The sequence below is a fragment of the Marmota flaviventris genome, chromosome 8 (assembly GCF_047511675.1).
Source record: "Marmota flaviventris isolate mMarFla1 chromosome 8, mMarFla1.hap1, whole genome shotgun sequence".
Lineage (NCBI taxonomy): Eukaryota > Metazoa > Chordata > Mammalia > Rodentia > Sciuridae > Marmota > Marmota flaviventris.
Genome location: NC_092505.1, coordinates 123,116,525 through 123,137,854, shown reverse-complemented (window position 1 = coordinate 123,137,854; position 21,330 = coordinate 123,116,525). Strand labels below are relative to the sequence as shown.

Genomic DNA, 21,330 nt, shown 5'->3' with positions numbered 1-21,330 from the left:
TCAAAGCAGCAAGAAAATAAATAAATAAATAAATAACACATATGAAAGGGTGTCCTAATTCACCTGACAGCTGACTTCTTAGCAGAAACCTTACAGGCCAAGAGGGAGTGAGATGAAGTTTTCACAGTGCTGAAGGAATAAAGCTGCTAACTAAGAATATTATATCTAACAAAGCTATTCTTTAGAAATAAAGGAGATTATCAAGACATTCCCAGACAAAAGTTGAGAGAATTTATCACCAGCTGACTTGTCTTCCAAGAAATGCTGAAAGCAGTACTTCAAACTGAAAGATATGCTAATGAGCAAGAAAAAAGAAAAAAAATGAAGATGAGTGTAAAAAGCTCACAGGAATTTTGGGGCAACATTAAAAGCACATAGTTTGGTTATAGGGTTTAAGAGGGACTTGAGAATGGAAGGCAGAAAATCCACTGGTGAAAGTAATTATGCAGATGGCAAAAGTGGTGTGAAAACCATTAGCATCTGTATATGAAAGACTAAAAAAATAAAATAATTAAAAATAATAACTACATGAATATATTAAGAGATAGACAGGCCATATAGGGAGATGTAAAATGGGACAAAAAATTCCAAATGTGAGGAAGGATGAAGTGCAAAATATAGTTTTTTATTAGTGTTTGTTGCTCTTTTTTTGTTTTTGTTTCTTTTTCTATATTTACAATAGAATGTCAAGTTGCTGTTACTTAAATGTAGCTTGTTATAATCAAAGAGTTTTTTGTAAGGTTCATGGTAACCATAAAGGAAAAAACTCTAGTAGATATAGCAAAAATAATAATCAAGGGATCAAAACACGATACTAGAGAAAAATCACTTAAGCACAAGGAAGACAGGAAGAAATAAAAAAGGTAAATACAAGTTGAAAAAACAAACTGGCATAAGACCTTACTTACCAATGATTTCCTTAAATGTAAATGGATTAAATTCTCCAATTTAAAGATATAAGAGTGACCAAATGGATAAAAAACAACACCCAGCTATGGGCTGCCTCTAAAAAACTCACTGCACCTCTAACAACACACGTAGACTAACAGTGAGGAAGGAATAAAATATTCAATGCAAATGGAATCCAAAAGAAGCAGCAGTAGCCATACTTACATCAAATGAAATAGGCTTTAAATAAAAAAACAATAAAAACAGATTAGGAAGGTCATTATATAATAATAAAGGGGTCAATACAGCAAGAGGAAATTATAATTGTACACATTGTGCACCCAATATTGGAGCATCCAAATATATTAAGCAAATATGAAAAGACCTAAAGGGAGGGAGATTAGGGGCTTTAATACCCCACCTTTAGCAATGGATCTTCCAGACAGAAACTAACTCAGAAACAATGGAGATAAACCATAGCTTAGGTCAAATAGATGTCCACAGAACATTCCATCCAACAGCTTTGGAATGTAACTTCTCAAAAGCACATGGAACATTCTCTAGGAGAGATCATATGGGGAGTTTCAAAACAAGTTTCAATAGATTTTTTAAAAAATTGAAATAATAATGAGCATGTTTTCTGACCACAATGTAATAAAGCTAGAAATCAATAGGAAGAAGAACTTTGGAAATGATACAAATACTTGGAAATAAAACAACGTACTCATGAACAACCCATGTAACAAGGAAGAAATCAAGGAGGAAATTTAAAAGTTTCTTGAAATAAATGAAGGTGGAGGCACAACATGCCCAAACCTGTGGGATACAGCAAAAGCGTTACTGAGAGGGGAGTTTGTACCAGTGAAGGCAGACATCAAAAAAGCAACAGTGCATGACCCCTAAAGGAACTAGAAACAATCACAAATCAAGCCCAAAATTAGTAGGAGGAAAGAAATCATAAAGATTAGAGCAGAAATAAATTAAATTGACACTAAAACATACAAAAGATCAACAAAACCAAGGGCTGATTTTTTTGGAAAGATAAACAAAATTGACTTAGCTAGACTAAGAAAAATAGAGAAGGCTCAAGTAAATAAAATTAGAGACAAAAAAAGAAGGCAAATTACAACTGGCCTACAAAGACTCATTAGAGATTTTCATGAATAACCATATGCCAGAAAATCTGACATCTTAAAAGAAATGGACAAATTCCTAGATATGAACACCTTGCCAAGACTGAATCATGAAGAAATGTAAAACCCGAACAGACAAAATAATAAGTAATGAGATGGGATTAGTAATATCACCCTTCAAAGAAAAGCCCAGCACCAGATGGATTCACTGGTGGTTTGGATGTGAGGTGTCCCCCTAAAGCTCAAGTGTGATAAATATGAGAAGGTTTAGAGGAGAAATGATCGGGTTATGAGAGCCTTAACTGTGGGAGGCCAACCTTACGGTGACTGAGTTACACTCCCCAGCTGGGTGCTGAGGCGCTCAGTCACAGAAATGGGTGTGTCTTGCTACAGCCCCATGGGTGAAGCTATGCTCACCTGTTCCTTTGTAATATAACCCCTTGCCCTGTTTAGGATAGAATCTTCCATGGAAGTGCCTTGTGTGTGTCCCCTCCTCTTACTGTGCCCTTGGGTGTGGCCTACCCAGGTCTCAGTCAACCTGCTGACAGTGGACATCATGAAGATAGACTCAGCCCCCTGAAACCTGACCCCTTGCCTCATTTGAATAGTTTCTCCTCAATAAAAGGGGTAAGCGCGTGCTCGCTCGCTCTCTCTCTCTCTCTCTTTCTGTGGACCCTTAAGGTCAGAGGAGCCGTCACAGCAACCCCAAAGAAAAAGGTATTTGTGTCTCTTGTGTGGTGATTTCGTGCAGCCCAGTCAGCCCAGTTTAACTAGAGTGACCCCTGAGCCTTTTAGTCGCGAGAACAGAAACCCGGCACTTAACTCCATCAGTGAATCTATCCCCCGATGGGATTAATTGGTGACTGAAGGCAGGTGGGGTGTGGCTGGAAAAGGTGGGTCACTCGGGGCGTGCCTTTGGGTATATATTTTGTATCTGGTGAGTGAAGTCTCCCTCTGCTCCTGATCACGATGTGAACCACTTCCCTCCACCACACTCTTCTGCCATGATGTTCAGCCTCACAGCCAGCTGGGAGGAATGGAGCCTGCTGTCTATGGACTGAAACCTCTGAAACCGTGAGCCCCCAACTAAACTTTTCCTCCTGTAACATTGTTCTTGTCAGGTCTTTTAGTCACATCAGTGAAAAAGCTGACTAAAACAACTTGTTCTATTAATTCTACTGAACACTTAAAGAAATACTAATATCAATTTTTCTTTATTTATTCCAAATAATTGAAGAGGAGGGAATTCTTCCAAACTCATTCTACAAGGCCACCATTACCCTGACACCAAAAGTAGACAAGGATACAATAACAGCAGAAAAGCTATAGCCAATAACCCTGATAGATGAAAAACATCCTGAACAACATACTACTTACCAACCAAATCCAACGGCACATTAAGAATCTCATTCACTATGGTCAAGTGGGGTTCATCCCAGGGATGAAGGAAGGTTCAACATGTGGAAATCAATATCTGTGATCCACCACAGCAGCATAATGAAGGGTAAAACCAGATGATCATCTCAATAGATACATAAGATAATTTGGTGAAATTCAACATTCCCCCTTGATGGAACTTTGAACGAATCAGGATAGAAGGGATGTCCCTCAACACAACGGAGGCCACAAAACAGGCACACAGCTAGCCACACAGTGACTGGGGAAACACCCAAAGAAAGCTTTCTACCATCTGGAACAAGGTAAGGCTGATGACTTTCAACACCTTTACTCAACATAGTCGTTTGGAAATGAAGGGCATTCAAATTGGAAAGGAGGAAGTGGGATTGTCACTGTTTGCAGATGACATGATCTTATGAATAGAAAACCCCCCAAAGACTCCACAGAAAAACTACTAGAACTAACAATGAATTCAGTGAAATTTCAGAATACAAAATCAATACAGAAAAATCAGCAGCACTTCTATATAGCAAGAGCTAATTTTATGGAAAAGAATTAAGATAGTAATCCAATTTGTAACGCCCCCCCCCCAAATGCCTAGAAATAAATTTAATGAAGGAGGATAAAGATCGCTACAATGAAAACTGTAAAACTTTCATGAAGGAAATTGAAGAGGCCACTAAAAAAGGGAAAGACAGTGTGTGTTTGTGAATTAGAAAAATCAATATTGTTAAAATGTCCATATCACCCCAAAGGATGTACAGATTAGTGCAATCATTATCAAAATGCCAATGACATTCTTCACAGAACTAGAAAAGGATGTCCTAGAGTTTGTGTGGAACTGCAAAACTCTGAATAGCCAAGCATCTTCAGCAAGAAGAAAAAGCAGGAGACATTACATTACCTGACCTCAATAATTCCTGCAAAGCTGTGGTAATCGAGACAGCATAGTATTGACATAAAATAGACACAGAGAGCAGTGGAAGAGAATAGAGAGCCTAGAAGTAAACACAGGTACCTACATCCAGCTGATTTTCAACAAAGATGCTAAGAACACACATTGGGGAAAGGATACTCTCTTCAAACAATGGTGCCGGGAAAGTTGGAGATACACATACAGAAGAAGGAACCAGACCACACCTCTCACCATTTGCAGAAGTAAACTCAAAATGAATTGAAGACTTTTAAACTATGGAATTGTTAGAATAAAACATAGGGGAAACACTTTAGGATGTGGAATGGACAAAGAATTTTTCTTCTTTTTTTTTTGGGATGAGACCTCAAAGCCCAGGAAACAAAAACCTACAAAGCTTCTGCACAGCAAAGAAAACTATCTACAGAGTAAAGAAGCTACAGCTTACGGAACAGAAGAAAATATTTGCAAACTATAACACTGACTGGGAGTTAATATCTAGAATATGTAAGGAACTTGAACAACTCAAAGGCAAAATAACAAATAATCTAATTAAAAATGAGCACTAGACATTAAATAAACAGACATTCCCAAAAGAAGATATACAAATAGCCAAGAGGTAAATGAAAACATGCTCAACATCACAAATCAGGGAAACACAAATCAAAACCTCAGTGGGATATCACCTTACTCCAGTTAGAATGAATCAAAAAGAGAAGATCACAAGTGGCGGAGGGGATGTGGAGAAGGGGAGCCCTTACTCACCGTGAGTGGGAACGCAAATCAGGACAGCCATTAGGAAAATCAGTGTGGAATTTCCTCCCAAAGCTACAAATAGAACTACCATATGACCCTGCAGTCTGAATCCTGGACACACACACACACACACACACACACACACACACACAGGAAATGAAGTCAGTATGTTGAAGAGACATCTGCTCTCCCACGTTTATGACAGCAACAATAACAATAGCCAAGAAATGGGAATGACCTAAATGTCCATCAACAGATGGATGGGTAAAGAAACACGGAACATGGAAGACCATTCAGCCATGATATGGATGAAGTCCTCTAATTTGTGGCAGTGTGGATGGAAGTGGAGGTCATTATGTTAAGTGGAATAAGCCAGACACAGAAAGACAAGTACTGTGTGATCTCACTCATATGGCAACTAGAAACGTCGGTGTCACAGAAGTTGAGAGTAGGTTGGTGGTTACCAGAGGCTGAGAGAGTAGGTGGCAGGGACGGATGGGAAAGGGCAATTGAGGGGTACAAAGTTATGGTTAGATAAATCAGTACTACACAGTGCTGCAAAGTAGGTGACTATGGAGAATGATAATGTGTACTGTGTAGAGTATCATTAATAAGATTAATGATATTTGCAGAAAGATAAAAGAAGGTCGGATGTCTTCCCCATAAAGAAATTATAAGTGAGGAAGTAGATATGTTTACCTCAATTTGAACGTTAAACATTGCACGATGTATATGTGTGTCGAAATATCACATGGTGCACCATAAATATGTGCAATTTCTTTGTGCTCATTAAAAAAATTAAAAATTCTAAAATTTGCAAAGTTTTAAGGACAGAAGGGGAGAGAAATACAGTCATGGTGGCAAAGTGATGTGAGGGGGCATTGGTGCCAGCCCCCCCAGCCCAGGGGGACGCAGCACACTGAGGGTGTGGTGGTGGGAAGGACAGCACTCTGCCTGCCAGATGTTGCAAGGACTGTTCAATGTCAGCACAGGGTCTTTTCCATGCCACCATGCTTCTGTGCCACAGGGATGGGAGCAGGATGTGCAAACCCTCTGCCCGTCCGTCCATCCACAATCCACCATCTATCCATCCAACCTCCTGTATCTACACCTCCAAGGATCTCATCCCACCACCCACCTGCTCACCCATCTGCCCACTCACTCATCTCTACAGCACTTCCCACCCACCCAGTTGTCCTTCTGTCCATCCTTCCAACCATCCAGATATCTTCATTTTCAGATAGAGTTTTTCACTTCAAGGTATAACTAGGAACCATAAGCCATGTAGAAAAATGCTTGAGGCTGTTGTAGATCACAGTCTGGGTGCCTCACTGGGTATGTGGGGTAGCATGTGACCTTTGTTGAATTCACTCCTGATCTCCCAGATGCAGGGCTCTCTCTTGAGCAGTCTGAGGACTGGGGCGGTGGCCTTCCTGTCTCTACACCCACAGGCCCAGTGGGTGTCTGTTAGTCATTGCTGCCACGGCAGAGGGCACCATGAACCTGACCACATTTGTGGGAGCTGAGAGGATTTTCTGAGATCATTTCCACGTCTGGCCCAGGGTTACTACAGGTGTGAGTGGGCTTGGCTGGATATTCCAGGAAGACAGTATTTCTCTTGTGGACCACTGTCCCCATTGTCCCCACTGTCCGGCTGGTGTCCGGCTTTCCAGGAGGTTCTGTTTCACTCCCTCACAGGGGGTGATTTAGGTTCCCCTCCTTCTCCACACCCTCCTGCTTTCTCCGCCCACCTCAACCTCCTTCCTAGGTTGCAAGCAACAGAAACTGATTATAGAGAACTTAAGAAATGAGAAAGTTTGTGGGAAGGATGATCAAGAGCTCACACAAGGGAAGGAAAATAGGGACGACAAGTGAGGCTTTGAATGGGGGCTGGGTGATGGCTACCAGGACTGACCAACCCATTTTCAGTCTGTTCTGTTTCAGATTAAAATTCTAGGAGTGAGTGACCTCTGGAGGGGAGAAGAAGTCCATAAAAGGAGCTCAGGCTGCTGTAGGGGTGGGGAAGAGGATGCCAGGTCTCAGCCAGGCCACCCAGTGCCCAGCCACTGGGGCGTTTGGTCCAGACGCTGTGAAGCACCGAGCTGTTCTGATATAGCTCCTGCCCTCATAGGGTGCACAGTCAGGCCAGGACACAGCTGTGGAAGTAGGGCAGCCAGGGTGATGGGACGTGGTGGAGGGACACATGGGCAGCTGGAGCAGCGAACAGAGGCTCTGTTACAGCTCAGGTCGGGGGGAGGTGGGTAGCCATTAGCAAAGACAGGTCTCGGGACAAGGTGATGTCTTGAGATGACAGGGAACTCCACACATCCAGCATCCATTTGTACAAATTTGCCATCCTTCTGCCAAGAAGCCTGTTGAGATTTGGTCAAACTAGTGTTCCCAGGGACTTTGTGAATACTGAGACAAGCCCTGGGGCTGCCTGGGAGGATGGAGACCCCAAGCCAGTTCCACGCTGCTTGTCCTACATTCCACACAGAGGAAGACCCTGGCTTCCCTGCAGAATCGGGCTGCCGGTCATCATTCCCTCAAACACATGTGGAGGCAATGTCTGGGCAGACAGGGAGCTCCCTCCGCCACCTGCCAACCCGTCTGGCCCAGGAGCAGCTGTGGAGAGGAGAGGCTGGCAGCAAGGGCCATCCTCGCCCCCTTACCCATGGCCTCTCTTTCTTCTTCCAATGCACCTCCGCCTCCAGCATGTCCTCCTTATCCACTCCCTCTAACAGCAGGAGGGAAGGGCATGTACACAGACCTCTAAGTTCTCTTGGTTTTGTGGCCCTTACCCAGTGGGGGAAGTGCCCATCCCTCCCTTCCTGACTGCCTGTCCCTCCTCCTTATAGAAACTTCACCGCCACAGGAACATGTGATCCTGCCCTGCCAGCCATGCCACGTGGACCAGGGTGGACAAGTCCATGCAGGGCCAGCAAATGACTTTGGGAACCTGGAATGGTGACCGAGAAGAGGGTGAAGGTGGAAGGTCACCTGGGCGCAGGTGTTGAGGCTGCAGGAGGACATGCAGCAGCCAAGGAACAGAGGCCAGCCTGGGGGGGGGGAGGGGAGAGAGAGAGGAGGGGGAGGGGCGGGGCCGAGAAGAAAGGACAAAGTCAGCTTTTTCCATTACTATGAACAAAAGACAGGACAAGGACAACAAAGAGGAGGAAAAGTTTATTTTGGGCCCTTTTTTCAGGGCTTCAGTCCATGGCTGGCCGACGCTGAGGTTAGGCAGAACATCATGGCGGAAGAGAAAGGAAGTAGCAAAGCAGCTCAGGTCATGGCGATCAGGAAGTGAGGTAGGGGCGCTCCACTCTCCAGGGACAAAATATAAACCCCCAAGCTACGCTCCCGTGTCCACCTCCTCCAGCCACACCTATATGTCACAGCTAGAGCCCAGGGAATCCCTATCAGTGGATTAAAAGGCACTGATGAGGTCATACCTCTCATAATCTAATCATTTCACCTCTGAGCATTCTTGCATTGTTTCACACATGAGCTTTTGGGGGACACCTCACATCTGAACCGTAAAAGAGAGATGGGGGAAGCTGGGGTGGGGACTTCTTTCTTTCCAGTCTGACCTGAAACCTGGACATCTACCGTGTCCTCTTGTTGTCCTTCATTGCTGCCACGATTACTAAACCTCCCCTCCGAACCCCACCTTATTTCCTCTAGAAGAGCTCTTCTTCATCAAAGAGACAAAAATACCCCCTTCTCTCAGGCACCCAGCAAACAGCAGGAACATTTGTCCACAGATTGCTGGGCTTATCCGTGGCAAATGAGTTCCTGAAATTTTTCATCCTAGTTTATCTATTGCAATAAAGAGATGGATTTTTGCTTTGACTTGTATCAGAGATAATGAAGACGGTTCACTGCAAAGGGAAAGGCAGCAAGCATTTCAGCAGCTCTGAGATTGTTTAAAAAAATCCAATGTACTTAAAAAAAAAATCTACCGTCTACATTTTGGTAACATCTATTAGAATAAAAAGTGCACTTACCGTTTGACCCAGCCATACCGCCCCTAGGAATCTGTCCCACAAAAACACCCGCTCGTAAAGGTTTATGCTTAAGGGTATTTATATTGCAGCATTGTTTGTAGCAGCAAAAAAATTTAAAAAAAATCTTGTAGATAAGAAGTCAGACTGCTCCTTTGAGTATTATGTCCCTCATCTTATTAAGTATAAAAAGGGATTCTGTGCACAAATATGCTTCAAAAGCAGTGCTTTGCCAAGTTTTTTTTTTAATCGCAGGCTTCTTCAAGCTATTGAGATGCTTGTTCAGATGCTATTTTATGAAATACTGGGTGCCCACTCTGAGCCAGGAGCTGTGCTTGGGACATCAGTAGTTCTATTAGTGACGGGAGACAAGTGTCACAAAGGAGCAGGGGGAGCTGGGAGTACAGTGACTGCTTGGGGACCACTGCAGAGGTGTTGGGACTTCACTCAGAAGGTGAGCAGAGGAAGCTCAGAGGATTTTTAAGATTCACCTTTATTGAAGTATAACTTTATTGAAGTATAACACCACAAATGTCCCCATTTTATGTTAAAATGACTTTTGGTAATTATGAACTTTAGTTTACATATTGTGCGACCTTCACCACCATCTAGTTTCAGAACACTTCTATGAGCCCAAAAGCTCCCCGGGCTTCCCAGCCATCAGTCCCCATGCCCCCCTCAGACAGCCATTGCTTTCCACCTCTATACTTTCGCTCCTGTAATTGGAACCACAGGTCCTATGTTCAGCTTGTCCACTTAGCGTGTTTCTGAGTGTCAACCGTGTTGTGGGGTCCCTAGTCCTTTTTAAAATGACTGAACAGTATCTGCTGCAGTTTGGATCTTGCATTTTCCCCAAAGGCATGTGTGTTGAGGAGTTTGTCCCCAGCCCATGGCCCTGGGGTCAGGTGATGGAGCCCCAGGTAGGAGGGGCCTAGTGGAAGGAAGGTGTCACAGAGGTGTGAGGGGGGAGGGGGACCCAAGCCCTTTTTCCACCTGGCTCTGTCTTTGATGTCTGGCTGCCATGAAGTGAGCAGCTTCCTCCCTCTGCCACGCACTCCCCACCATGACGTTCTGCCTTGCCACAGCCCCAAAGCGAGGGGGGCCAGGGTTGGGAACAGTGAGACTGTGAACCAAAGTCAGGCTCTGTCCTCGTAAGCTGGTTATCTCAGGTGTTTGCTACGGCAGTGGAGAGCTACCAGCGTTCCATCGAATGGATACAGCACACATACCTCCACCCAACTAATGCACATCGGAGTTCTTGCTGTATTGGGCTGTGATGCTGCTGCAGATTTGCACACGGTATGAGCAGACAGATGTTTTCAACTCTTTGGGGTAGATTCTGAGGAGGGAAATTGCTGGGCCAGTTTTAACCTTCCTAATAGGTACGAAGTCGTGGCTCATTCTGGTTCTGGTTTACATTCAAACCCTCGTGGTTGGTATGCTGAGCCTCTCTTCTGTGCTTGTTTGCCATTCATATATCATTCCTGGCAAAGTGTCTGGTGTGGGGCTTCCGCCTTTGGTGACTTGCTGGGAGGACTCACAGACCCCAGATGTAGTTATATGCACGCATGGTCATGGTTACCATGGAGAAAGGACATGCACTCAGCAGGTGGAGGCTCCAGGAGGAGTCCAGGGCAGGTTTCCACAGTCCTCGCTCCTGGGGTGGAGTCCCACAGAGCACGGTCTGGCTCTGGCTGTGAAATGCGGCCATTGTGCACAGCCCTGCCCAGGGAAGCCTGCTCGAGACGCAGAGTCTCCTGTCCCTTCATGGGCTGGTGGTGTATATAAGCACCATCCTCAGCCATACGACCAGCCTTGGTTACTGAAATTCCAAACTCCTAGAAGGCATTCACCACAAATGGCATTGTCTGTCCAGTGGTCTAGACAGGTGGTACGGCAGGCTTCAGTGCCCCAGGAAGACGAAGCCGCCTTGCCCGGTAGAGACTAGGCAGCTTCCCAAAAGCCAAGCTCTCAGATGCCAGACGAGCACCAGCTGGACCAGGAGACCCTTCCAGAAAGCAACATCAGGATGCTGGGCTCACCCTTTCCTGCATGTGTCTAGCCAATGCTTCTGAGAACTTTTTAATTTATTCTTTTTAGATATACATGGCCGTAGAGTGCATTTGGCATATCATACATACATGGAGTATAACTTCCCGTTCTTGTAGGTGTACGTGATGTGGAGTTAAACTGGTCATGTATTCACATGAACACAGGAAAGTTATGTCCAATTTATTCCCTGTCTTTCCCATTCCTATGCCCCTCCCTGCCTTTCGTCCTCCTTTGTCTAATCCAATAAACTTCTATTCTTCCCTTCCCACCCCCTTATAAGAGTATTATCAGAGAGATCATTCAGACTTTGTGTTTTTTGGAATTGGCTTATTTTGCTTGGCATAATAATCTCCAGTTCCATCCATTTACCATCAAATGCTATAATTTCAATCTTCTATATAGCTGAGTAATATTCCACTTATATACAACATTTTCTTTACCCATTCATTTGTTGAAGGGCCCCTATATTTGTTCCAATAGCTTAATTATTATGAATTGAGCTGCTATAAATATTGATGTGGCCACGTCACTATAGTACGCTGATTTTAAGTCCTTTGGGATATGCCAAGGAGTGGGATAACTGTGTCAAATAATGATTTGTTTTCTGAGGAATCTCCATAATTGTTTTCCACAGTGGTTGTACAAATTTGCAGTCCCACCATCAGTGTATGAATGTACCTTTCCCCACATCCCTGACAACACTTATTGTTACTTGTATTCTTGATAATTGCCATTCTGACTGGAGTGAGATGAAATCTCAGTGCAGTTTTAATGTGCATTTCTCTAATTGCTAGTGATGTTGAATATTTTTTCATATATTTGTTGACTGATCGTGTTTCTTCTCTGTAAAGTTTCTGTTCTGTTCCTTTGCCCATTTATCGATTGGGTTTTAAGTTTTTTGAGTTCTTTATATATCCTGGAGATTAATGCTTCATCTGAGGTGTAGGTGACATGATTTTCTCCCCTTCTGTAGGTTCTCTCTTCATGTTCTTGTTTACTTCGCTGTGAAGAAGCTTTTTAGTTTGATACCATCCCATTTATTGATTCTTGATTTTACTTCTTGCACTTTAGGAGTCTTGTTGAGGAAGTAAATTCCTAAGCTGATGTGATAGAGATTTGGACTACTTTTTCTACTAGTAGGTGCAGGGTCTCTTTTTAAATTGGATCGTTCATCTTATTTTTGTTGTTGTTAGAGCTCTTTACATATTCAGGAGACAATTATTAAACATGCATTTTGCAAATGTTCCCTCCTAGTCTGTCTTTTCGTTGTCTGAAACTTCCAGAAGGAGTTTGAGCAGGGAGGTGATGTGACCAGATTTGCACACAAATCTTATGTGGAGAATGAATTGCAGGGCCAGAAGTGGATTGGGGACTTCCATTAGGAGGTCACTGCAGCAACAGTAAGAGACGATGGCGGTTGGGCTGGGGGGCCCTGTAGTGAGGGGCTGTGGAAGGCAGTATTCACGGGCTGTGCAAGCACACCACGGACTTCCAACAGGCACAAGGAAAGCCGTGCTCCTCAAACCTGTCCATGGAATGCATCATTAGTGTCGTTTTAAATAGTGAAACTCCCATTCATTTGTGGGACTTTATGATAATGGAAAAACGGGAGACCAGATGAAATTGAGGGTCCCTTCTAGTCTATAGTGCCATGGACAATCCTTTTACTTTAACAGTACTAAACTGTTCTGAGGCTCATGTCTAGGCGAATTATTGTAGATTATGTATTAGTCACTTGTGTGTGTAGCTGTAATACCCAGTTTGGGTCTAAGAAAATAACTTCATGACTGAATTGAATTGCAGGGTGCCCTCTGCAAAAAAGAAGAGCAGAAACATCGCTCCTATAGGAAGCAGGAAGATCAGGATAAGAAAATTCATATTCATGTATTAACCCAATTACCAAACGTACCTTGCAAATCCGGAGCACAATCAGTTTAAAATGGGATTTCACATCATCCTGTCCCAAGTGACACAGACAGGATTATAAATGAAAAATTCTTTCTCCAGGCAAGGATACAGCGCTCCTCTCATTTGGGCAGCAAATGCTATCACAGGAGAACCTTTATTTAAGACTGGAAATTCTATTTACCCAGGAGCCAAAACCACTGTTTTTCTGTTCTTGCAAAATAAACAAAACAGTCTGGCAAACTAAATGCAAATAGAACCCGGGGGAATGGGAAGGAATGTGAAATCAGGTGTGCAGGTCAGAGTCAATGCAGTACGCCAGGGCCACAGCCGAGATACATATTTTCCCTTCTATTAAAAAAAATAGAGGATACATGAATCAATAAGGCAAAGCAAGATAAGAGAAATTAAGATGCATATATACATGTGTGCATGTATACATAGATATTTTAATAAAGGTTTGTTGTGTTTTTTACTTTAGAAAGAGACAATGGAAAGGCTCAGAAATTCATGCCTTACCTGGTGGAAGCCATATTATACAGATGTGGATCAGGGAGATGAGGACTTCTCTAGAAAGCCTGCTGGGTCTGGTGCCTTGAGACTAGGGAGAGACTGGACAGGGAGATGGTAGCAGGCAAGGTACCTGCTCTCAGGTGCACGATGTAATAACTGATGCTTTCTTGAGGAAGTGATGATGAATCCTGCTCATCGTGGTACTTATGTTGCCTTCTCCTGCCTCAGGGCCTTTGTATATGCTGTTCTTCCTGAAAGCCAGTCACCTCCATCACACCCAAGTCTTGGGAACACATCCTCCGTGTCTCAAGTCCATTGTCACTTCCCTGCTGTCTACACTGTCATCAGGCAAATCCATTTCGTGAAGCCCAAACTGTGTACACTTTCAAAGGCCCTTTTCCAGAAAAAGAATAGTAGGTCTACAGTGAGACCCAAGAGTGTTTCTAACCAGCACCTAGGGGGTACAAACACTGGCCCAGACTGCACTTTGAGTAGCAAATTTCTAGGCACTTAGGATATTAGGATGTATCAACAAACAAAACAGAGACCCCCCTGCCCGTGGGGAGTTGTCTATCTTGCTAGAAATGTGCTGAACCCAAAGAAGCATGGATAGGCTAAAAAAGAAACAAAGTCAGAAGTATTCAGAGTCTTAGAAAATGAGAAGGTAGGAGAGAATTTAGAGAATATCCAATCAAACTCCCATTTTAAAGGGAGAGAAACTGAGGCTTCCAGGGGAGAAGGGAGTTAGGCAGGTCACACTATTATGCTGTGGCAGCTTTTGGACAAGACTGTCTGATTCCTCTTCCCCTGAGTTCTGAGGTCTTCAGGGACCTTCTCAAGGGCAGAGTCCAGTAAGGGAGGGAAGTCTGGGGGTCTTAAATGAGTGTCCTACCCTCATTTAGTTTAAAATTTAGTTTGAATTTTACCGATATTGATTTTCTAATCTTGATTTCAGGCTACAACACAAATATTGGGGTATCTTAGAGGAAGCATTAGCTTTTCTTGCCTGCCCTTTGTTTTTCTGCACCATTAAATCTGTAACAAAGCTGAGCCAGAGGAGAGCTTTGGAGAAGCAAATTCCGAGTGCAGTCAGTGGTCAGCAGGTGTGGAGTCAACCCCAATCCAATCAGGCCCCCCAAAGCCCTTGCCTGACCTGGGGTGCAATGTCAGATCTGAACACACCAGCGGCCCCTGCTCCCTTTTGAGGCCACCTGAACAGAGGCACCGATCCAGTGCTTTGGATGAGAAAACTGTTTGCATGACCTTGAAAAGCGATTATTTCCTGTGCTTCCTGGACCCAGGACACAAACTTTCAGATTCATGTCATTCCGGTAGGAACAGTAGCAAATTTCTTGGAGTGACTAAAAAGAAGAGCAACAGCCGGCACACCAGGCATTAATAATATAACAAAGGGAGAAAAAAAAAAAGGAGAAACTTTTCATTAGCACTTTTTGATGTCAGTTTATTATTTATCCCTTTGCCAATATTCCAACAGGTAGGCAGTCATAAAACATTCAAAAACATCTAAAACAGGCATCTGTTTTACCTCCGTTCCTTTTTAGAAACAGGGAAACCAGAAGCCCTGGTATTCGGAGGATAGCAGTGTTAAAAATATTCGCTGTATCAAAAATAGTACTTGAGGATCGCGCCTTAGAAAGAGTTTAGTTGAAATCTGACGAAAGGCCCGCAGGCAGGGAGACGATGGTTTGTAAGGCAAGATGCAGAGGAAATCAGCAAATTTCCAAATTTCTGACTCCTCCGTTTAGTATTATTCTGTTTGAAACAAGGACGTTGACAAGGCCCACTGTTCAGTAATTAGCATCCTGTCAAATCCCGCCAATCAAGACCAGCATGCTGCACCTGGTCCTAGTTAAAAAATGCACGTGGGCAATTCTGCTCGGACCCTGGGCCGCACAGAATGGTGTTCAGTGTGCGGAGAGCTAATTACCATGCAGTGGCTGAGAGGGTCTACCTGATCCTCAGGACCCGCCCCATCATTTTAACTTCCTTGATAAGCGTCTGTCCTTGCTGTGGGGGCAGGTTATCTTGTCCTGGAGCAGGAGAGTCAAGACTTAAGGGTAACATCACTGTAGAAATAAAACAAATGAAAAATGCTGACCAAAAGCAAAACCCAAAGCGAAACAAAAACTGCACCGCCCCCTCCCTCCCGGGGGGCGCTGGGCGGAGGAGGGGTGGCTGAGTCCCTCCTAGCTCGTCTTTCCTTGGCTCCTCTGGGTGCCTGTGGCTTGCCAGGAACTGTCCTTGGTGTAGAGACCCTGGTCCCTGATGTAGGCGATGACCGGGTCAGGCAGCAGGTACTTGACGCTCTGCCCTTGGCTCAAGGCCCTCCTGACGTAGGTGGCGCTGATCTCGTTCTGCACGGGCTCCCTGGCCAGGTGAATGTTGTGCTGGTACCTCCGCAGGATGGGCGAGTCCAGGATGTACCCCTTGGGGTCGTGGCCCACCCGGCTCACGCACACCAAGCCAAACTTCTCCACTATTTCCTGGATGTGTGCGTCTTCCCAGAGGTTGGGGGTCTGGAAGGTCCTCAAGACGTCTGCCCCGCAGAGGAGTTTCAGCTGGGGCGCAGCTGTGAAAACAAGGGCGGGTCTCAGAGAAGTACCCAAGGCCGCCTGGAAAGATCAGGAGACATTCTGCCGGGGACTCGCGCCCAGTGCTTTTCTTGGAAGGTATTGAGAACTCAATGTTTCTGTGTTCCGCTCAAGAAAAAGCAAGCAATGGAATCTGAAACTGTTTCAGGGCATGTGGTTGTAAGTGATGATTTAATCAATACAGCTTTTGTTTAATTTTGGCAAAATGCCAAATGATACAAACAGGATCCCTCCCACCCCCCAGTGCTATAATGGATTTGTCTGTGATTGCAGGATCAGAGGCGGTCATGCTGTCCCCAGAATCCCCCTTTCTGAAGCAGGTAAGGGTTTTAAAGCTCTTGGACAAGTCACTGCCATATTTGGGATCCATGCCTGCCCTCCTGTATTAGGCACTAGGACCTGGTACTTCTACGGAAAACATCATCATGAAGGTGAGGTATAAAGAAAGACCCTTGAATAACCAAAGAATCTTTAAGATCTTAGTTGGGGCCTTTTTTTTTTTTTAAGAGAGAGAGAGAGAGAATTTTAATATTTATTTTTTTTTAGTTTTCGGCAGACACAACATCTTTGTTTGTATGTGGGGCTGAGGATCAAACCCGGGCTGCACACATGCCAGGTGAGCGCGCTACCGCTTGAGCCACATCCCCAGCCCTTAGTTGGGGCCTTGTCATTTCCAGTATGACAAATCTCAGAACTCAGAGTTGGGTAAGTTTTGGGGATTTGTTCTATCATGCTGATTATGGTGAGAAAATAACACTTAACATTAATTAGGTGGTCAGTACGGCATTATTACTCAACACTGTGTGTGTATAATACCATGTGATCCTCAGAACAATTTTATGAGGTAGGCATTTTGTGCCCATTTTGCAGAAGAAGAGACTGAGGCTCTGAGAGGCAAGTGAGGTCTTCAGCTAGTCCCAGAAGTCAGGAGTCAGGCAGCCAGCCTCCAGGTGGGGCATCTGTAACTGCTAGGCTCTGCCGCCGCCTGCTGGTGGGAATCTGTAGGTGCATCATAACTGGAGCACAGGGGACCAGCAGGGTTTTCCCACCCCCATTCATATTCTTGAAAAGGAAAAGCAAGGTCCATGCTAAAGCTTGTTGCAAGATCTCTGGTCCTTCCAGAAACCGATCTCAGCTTCAGTATATGGTGAAGTCTGGGCTCCTGGAGGGCTGGTATCTTTATCACCATGTTGCCTCAGGAAGGAGGGGCTACACTAGGGGTACAGGGTGGGTTTGGGCTCCTCGGTAGTGGAGCATTTGAAGGAATTTGGACATGGACCAGAGAGGAGGGTTTGCAAAGGAGTACTGGGCTGGCCATGGTTGGGGTGTGAGGGACGAATGGTGTCATGCAGAGGTCTGAGGTCTGGCCTCAGTTGGGAACAGGCTGCTATGGTACCAAGGCCTTCCCTTCTCTGGGCCTTGGTTTCCCCATCCCTGAGACAACAGGCACAGGACTTGTTCAAAGAGCCAGATGTAGTTATGGAAACACACTTTCCAGCCCCGCCCCAGCAGCATGCCATTGGTACAATGAATGACATTCAAACCTTCCATCCTTCACGCGAGTGTTAATTCTTGGTGGCTTCACACCAACACTCTAGCGCAGACACCTACGACTCCCATTCCTGCCCTGCCATTCAGAGGCTCATGTGATCTCTTAAAATGAGGCTGTGAGTAGTACTTACTTAGAGGATTATTTGAGAATTGAATAGGTCTATAAGTATAATGCACTTAGAAGAGGGGTTGGCACGGAGTAAGTGCTATTATGTGCTAACTGCCTGTAATTAATTAATTAACTCATCCATGTACCTATTTATCTACCTGTCTACTCACCAAAATATCCATTCAGCAGTTATGAATCATCTCCTAAATGCCTGGCCTTTTAAAACTAATAAAGTTGCATGATAAAATTCATTTAGTAACTCACACTTTTCACTACTCTGGGTTGGTCTCATTGCTCACATTGTACATATGGACTTTCACTGTTCTACAGCTAATTTCTTATTATTCAACCACTGATCAGTGTTTGGTTTTTCAAGAGTTGTGTGGGTTCTGTGGCCTTCCTGTGGGTGGGTGCTAAATGATGTCCATTTAATTCCAGGGTCTCCTGGGGCTTGGGGCACATGCCCTCTGTTTCCACAGGTCAGAGAACAGAGAAGACACCCCCTTCTTCTCCCAGTGGTTTATACGGGGGAAGTTTCCTCCTATTCGCTCTGTATTAGGTCTTGTTTGGTTTATTAACCATGAAAGGAAGGGGTACTATTCACTCTGACCCTTGCCTTGAGAGGACAAGTGCCCACACGTCCCCAGATCCCCATTAAGGCAGGTCTGTGAGGCCGGTGGTGCCTGTTATTCTGGGTGACATCATGCAGTGGATCTGTTCCTATGGTGACATAAGCCTCAGACCCCAATTCTGAGCTGTCTTGCCTTCAGGTCTCGAAAAGGCATCCACGTATCCCTTTCATGTCCCCTTACATCAGAGCTACGACATTTTCAGACGGGGTGACTGTGTCCAGCTCCAAAGTACCCAACTCCAACGAGCAGTGTAAAGGCTTTCAATGTGGTTTGTTCTAACGGTGACACAGTGACATGAACTGGGCATCCGTGGGCATTCTGGGGGAAGTGTGTTCTGCCTTTGAGTAGCTACAGGCTTGGCAAAGCAGAGGAAACCAAGATTTATGCGGGCACCCTGGGTTTGGATTTTAGATTGGCCGGCCCTCTGGAAGAGCCACCTAGCCAGTCTCTTCAGCTGTGAAGTGGGAACGTGAGCACCAAGACCACGGATGTTATGGAAATGGGAGATGGAGGAATGCAGTGTGAACGTCCCACCTGGCACAGCCACTAATGATGATGTCCGTCACAGAACCCCACAGACACCGAGAAGCATGGGACCCCTGGGTCCTAGACAGAGATGGCGCCAGGTCTAGGCATCTGAGGGGTGGTGCCCATGTTAACCATTCAGTGAAAAGTGTGTGCAGATTGAGCACCTGCTGATTAATGGAAAGGGACCCTCTGAGCATCACTGAGCTGGGCTCTGTCCCCGGGAGCCAAGGGCAGGGACCACCTTCACAAAAGACAGACAGCCAAACTCTAAAGGACGGGCCATCATCCACTCCCAAGGGTCTCACCCAAGGAGCTCCTGGACACAGCAACCCACAAGACTCTGGGTGAGTCCAAGGAGGACAGCAAATCACAGAAGTGATGGGCAAAGCCAGGCTGAACTCATCACAGAATTTGCAATCCCAGGGTATAACAACACACAGCAAAAGACAGCGCACAAGATGGTCCCTTAGAAATGTGTCACTCGTAACATACATGCCAATGTCAGGGAAAGCCAAACAGAGGCTGAGAAAACTGCACCTTCTGGTTTTCAATCACTAACTTTTCCTTCTGATTACAAACATGAAGTATGTGTTCCTCAGGGAACATATGGAAAATGCGTAAGTATGTAAAACAGAAAATAACAACAGCAACAATAAAAATCATTCTGCTTTCAACACAAACCACCAACATATTTGTGTATTTCCTTAAGTTTTTCTGTTGAGTTAGATGTGCAAGCAAATGTGAAAGTATATTCATTTTTCATAGACTTGAGGTAATATCTATGGTATCGTATCCTGATATTCCCTGCTTTCTTCATAACGGTTTCTCCATATCATTGAAACCTTTTATGCAGATTCTTCATCCTATGTACACAGTATAATTTACTTACACATTCCTTTATATTTCAACAAGGAGGTTGCTTTTATTTTCTGCCATTGTAAAAACTGCTGTGCAAACATCTTTCTGCATACATCTTTGTCCCAATTTCTAATAGTCCCCTTAGCTGGATTCCTCGAAGGAGAAATTGTCAAGCAAAGGACATGAAGATTTTTTTTTTAAAGGAACTAATATATTTTGGTAAATTGAAAAGTCCACTTTTCACTCCATGAAAACTTTCTTTTTGCACAGAATAGAACAAGACAAGCAGAATATAGGGTCTTAAAATAGAGAAAGAGTTCAAATAGTACAGGGCCAGGTAGAGCCAGGTGGATCTGGGGAGAACATGGGGTGTGCTTTGGCAGAGGGAGAGCGTTCACATGAATGACAGCAGCTGGGGTGGTTTCACAGGGAAGGTGGCCTCAGGACTGAGCCTGCAGGACAGGGAGGGTTTCCACCAAGGAGCCAAGAAGGGAAGGGGAAGAGGAACAGTCAGGGAAAGAGAGGAGACAGACTCCGGATGTCTCTGCAGAGCAGGTGCGAGAGGACTGGGTCTCCACGCCACCCTGGCTGCTCCCCATGTCTCCCTGCAGGCTGTGGGTTCCCTGGGCATGGAGTGCCCCACACCGATGCCGATTCCTGCCTTGTGCCCTAGCCTGCCCTTCTGTCCTGAAATACCTCCGACCTCCAGAGCCTACATGGCCTGTGAGTATGACTTAATCGTCACCTTCCTGACTCAAGCCTGGACTTGCTCCTTCACACCTGTCTCCAACTCAGGGCAGGGGCTGGCACTGGCTGTCCTTGTTCTCAGTCTGAGCCCAGAGTCTGGCCCAGGGAAGTGCCGGGGAGCACATGTAGGAGGCACCAGAACTCCTACTTAGATTCTTACTCCGGTGAAAAGTCCCCCAAACTGGCTGTAAAGTAAACCCCAAGTGCTTATTAAACATCCAGATTCCTGGGCCCCATTCCCATGCAGAAGGCCTGGGAATCAGTGTTTTTGACCAGCCCTCAGGTGATTCTGCTGGGTGGGATCCATTGACCAGCCTTCCTCTGTCAGGGCCTGGTGGCATTTCCAAGTCCTTTTGGAAGTGTGCTCCCTTCCTGCTCGGGAGCATTGGGTCTGAGAAACACAAAAAGGCATTGGAAAAGAGTTCCAGGGTTAAAAAGTAGGGATGGCTGAGGGCTTTTTCCCTTTCTTGATGAGTCACAATGCACACGGACGTAGTTAAGGTTCTGGAAAGTTCTGCATAGCTAAAACATTTGAGGTGCACCTCTCCTTGGCAGTGTGGAAGTGTGTCCCACCAACCCAAGTTGTAGACCCCATAATAGAAGACTGAGCAGAGGGACGGGTGGAATCTCAGCCCAGTGAGGCCAGTGATTCCCTGGCACGTCACATCCTGTCCCCACCCCTGACCCCCACCACCATGCGGGGATCCTGTTTGCTTTCATAAGAAGGTCAT

At 45.1% G+C, this 21,330-nt stretch overlaps 2 protein-coding genes across 5 annotated transcripts in view; both read right to left on the bottom strand.

Annotated features, from left to right (window-relative positions):
• Rbp1 (retinol binding protein 1) overlaps positions 1 to 21,330 on the bottom strand; it is a 111,826-nt gene that overhangs the window by 36,517 nt on the left and 53,979 nt on the right.
• The window catches only part of Nmnat3 (nicotinamide nucleotide adenylyltransferase 3), a 112,808-nt gene continuing 106,475 nt past the window's right edge, over positions 14,998 to 21,330 (bottom strand). For all 4 annotated transcript variants that reach the window (XM_071615606.1, XM_071615604.1, XM_027933546.2 and 1 more), the window contains one exon: positions 14,998 to 16,152. In XM_071615606.1, the coding sequence (XP_071471707.1) occupies positions 15,770 to 16,152 (383 nt within the window). In that variant the 3' untranslated portion in view covers positions 14,998 to 15,769. The remainder of the gene's footprint in view (positions 16,153 to 21,330) is intronic.